Here is a 3560-nt window from a genome sequence, read left to right as displayed (position 1 = left end):
GCGTCCCATATGGTCCCCCGAGCACCGCCAGGAGTAATTCCTGAGTGCATGAGCCAGGAGTAAACCCCTGTTCATCGCCGGGTGTGAGCCAGGAGTAACCCCTGAGCATCGCCGGGTGTGATCAAAAAGCAAAACAAAATAAAATAAAATAAAAATGACTCTGGGGGCTGAAGCGATAGCACAGCAGGTAGGGCGTTTGCCTTGCACGCTACTGACCCGGGTTCAATTCCCACCATACCATATGGTCCACTGAGCACCGCCAGGGGTAATTCCTGATTGCAGAGCCAGGAGTAACCCTTGAGCATCACCGGGTGTGACCCCAAAAAGCAAAAATAAATAAATAAAAATAAAAATGACTCTGTTTTGTGTAATAATTAGCTTCATAGAACACATTATGTAGGATTCCTGTTTCTTTGATTTTTTTAACTAAAACACATTTAATCACTGAAAACATATCCATATTATGAAATTATACTGAGAATATTTGATTCATACAAAATTTAACACAAAATTAAAGACTTTAATAATAATCAACATGGGTGTTTTTCTACTCTTTCTCCTTTACCAATTTTTCTATCCTTGGAATTAAAGATGTGACTGCAAGTCTCAGAGCACGGCCAGAAACCAGCAGATTTCTCTCTTTTGATTCAGTCAAAGCTAAAAATGTAGCATCACATAAATAAATAGTTGAAAAGGGCAATAAAAACTTCATTGCCTTTTCATGGAGTTCTGGGTAACTTGTCCTTGCATTTACCCAAAACTGAGTTACAGACATTGATTTAAATGAGTATTGCAATCCTAAATCTGAAGATAACTGTGCTAGTCTTTCTTCTTCAAAGTCCATGAGATTACTATTTTGATGATTCATGAAAGGATTAATTATCCATCGATTTCCTGAACGTAAGTCTTCTTCTGGTGGATAGCAGTCATTGAACATTTGAGAAAGTCCTTTCAGGTGCTCAAAAATAATGCAAGCAATGCTTTTCTTATTAAAATCTGAGGAGTTTGAGAATTCAGAAAATGAAGGGAACATGTCATAATCATTCTCTTGTGTGCGCTTTAACCACGTTTTTAACTTTTCCTTAAATACATCAATCTTATTATACAAATTAAAGAGAGTAGTCATAGTTCCTTGGAGACTTAAATTCAGTTCATTGATAAATGAAAAAATGTCTGATAAATAGGCCAGCTTGGCAACCCATTCCTCATCAAGAAAATACTTGGCCAAATTTGAATGCTTCTGATTTAAAAAGATTTCAATTTCATGTCGTAATTCAAATAATCTTGTTAAAACTTTTCCTCTGGACATCCAACGTACTTCTGCATGAAGTGGTAAATTCAGATGCGCAGACCCCATCTCTTCACACAAAATTGATAGCATTCTTGAATTTAAAGCATTGCTCTTTATAAAACTTAAAATTTGTGCTAACTGCAAAATAATTTCATGTAAGCAGGGAGACAGCTTTGCTGCTGCTAAATGTTCACGGTGAATCAAACAATGTGTAAATGTCACAGTATTCATGGCAACTTCTTTAATTTTTGTCCTTAAACCAGAACACCTGTCAGTCATGCTTGCAGCCCCATCTGTACAGAGACCAACACAATGTTTCCAATTCAAAGATTTACTAGCAATATACTTATTTATTAGTTCAAATATTTCAAAACCAGTTACTTGAGATGGCGTTTCAATGCAACATAATAATTCTTCTTTTATATCATTACAGTCATAATCAATGAAACGGATGTAGCACAGAAGAAGAGTGGTATTTGCGATTTCTGATGATTCGTCTATCTGAAGGGCAAACCACTTTGATTCCCTGACTTTCTGGATCAGCTGATCTTCGATGTCTGCTGACAGCTCATCAATCCTGTGTTCAATTGTATTATCAGAAAGAGGAATGGTTTTCATTTTGTCTCCAGCACTTGAACCCAAGACTTCGGAACACATTTCTACTAAATATGGCTTAATTAATTCTTCAGCAATAGAGAATGGCTTCTTACTGGCAGCAATTTGAAAAGCAATTAAATAAGAAGCTTTCACGAGTGACTTTTCAACTAGTAAACACTTTTTAAAAGAACTGTTTTGACATTCCATTTCAAGAGATTTTTGTTTAAACAAATCTAATGGTTTGTTTTCTAATTCCGAATGTTTTGTCTTCAAGTGATGGGAAAGATTTGCGGGCTTCATGTTTTCACTGGATAAGATTTCTCCACAAATGACACACTGTGGCCTCGGTGAACTTTCTTTTGATCCAGGACAAACAATAAGGCCAACTTTTAGATATTCCGCATCATAAGTCTGAAGAAAATCTATTCTTTTTTTCTTTGCAGGTGGAGAATCAAGTTCTGCATCCTTTTTCTCATTAGGCACTGGTAAATCTTTAGTTTCACACCTGTTGGAGGTTCGTGCACGCACAGGGACGCCAGTTGTATAAAAATAAAAAGAAAAGGCGCGGGCGAGGGAAGGGATGCCTCACCACACCGAGCCAGGCACAGGGCCTAGGGCAGCAGCTTTCTCTCCCGCCACCCGAGTTCTGTAGCCTCCGGCCACTTCCCCCACCCTGGGGAGGTTGATGGCGAAGATGTGGCAGGCGAAGGAAGGAACGGAGCCATGATGGTTGGTCTCACTTGCAGTTTATTCCAGTCTTCCCTCTATACACTCTCCGTCCTCTCTACACCTTTCCGCGACCTATACACTTTCCGCCTCTATACACTTTCCCGCCTCTATACACTTTCCGCCCTCTATACACTTTCCGCGCCTATCCACTTTCCACGTCTTTGATTTTTTTTTTTTGGAAGAACTTAAGGATCAACAGCAGTAAGTACGCTCTGAAGGTTTCATAAAACTGACAAGTAAACCCATGTGAACCAGTACTTTTGTTTCTGGGAGGATTCTTAATTACTGTTTCAATTTCCTTGCTGTAATTCACTTCTTCACATTCATTCTTTTTATTTCCTCTTCGTCCAGTTTTGAGAGATTATATGTTTCTAAGAATCTGTCCACTTTTTCAAGCATTTCCTACTTAACTGAGTAAGGTTGTTCATATTAAGGTCTCATGATATATTGGATTTCTTAAGGTTCAGTTGCAATTTTACCCTTTAATTTCTGATCCTCTTTATTTGACTAGTTTCTCGTTTTTCCCCTTGTGAGTCTAGACAAAGGTTTGTCTATCTTATTTATTCTTTCAAAGAACTAGCTTCCAGTTTCTTTGATTTTTTTAAATTGCTTTCTCAGTCTCTATATTATTGGTGTCTGCTCTGGTTTTATTATTTCTTCCTTCCTAGAATTCATTTTTTGTTGGTTTTCCAAATGTTTGAGATGTGCATTTGGATTGTTTATTTTATCTTTTTCTCCATTCCTAAGGTAAGTCTGTAATTACATGGGTTTCACTCTAACTATAGCACATTTTATCATTAGTCTCAAGGAATATTTTTTATCCCTGCCTAGATTTCCTCTTTGATCTAGCTCTTGTTCAGTCTTCAAGTTTTAGATTTTCTCCAGATCTCTTTTAGATTTTTTTCATATATCTATCTCTGTGGCATTGTGATCTGATAGGATA

At 37.4% G+C, this 3560-nt stretch overlaps 1 protein-coding gene across 1 annotated transcript; it reads right to left on the bottom strand.

Annotated features, from left to right (window-relative positions):
* Positions 1-446: 446 nt before the first annotated feature.
* On the bottom strand, positions 447-3016 carry LOC129399794 (zinc finger MYM-type protein 6-like). The gene is made up of 2 exons (XM_055121167.1): positions 2931-3016; positions 447-2393 (listed from the first exon to the last, which is right to left on the bottom strand). Exons 1-2 carry the CDS (start codon positions 3014-3016, stop codon positions 548-550), a joined length of 1932 nt encoding a protein of 643 aa, XP_054977142.1. The 3' UTR covers positions 447-547.
* Positions 3017-3560: the final 544 nt, after the last annotated feature.

Source organism: Sorex araneus, chromosome X (genome assembly GCF_027595985.1).
Source record: "Sorex araneus isolate mSorAra2 chromosome X, mSorAra2.pri, whole genome shotgun sequence".
In the NCBI taxonomy this organism is placed as follows: domain Eukaryota; kingdom Metazoa; phylum Chordata; class Mammalia; order Eulipotyphla; family Soricidae; genus Sorex; species Sorex araneus.
This window is presented reverse-complemented; position numbering and strand designations above follow the sequence as displayed.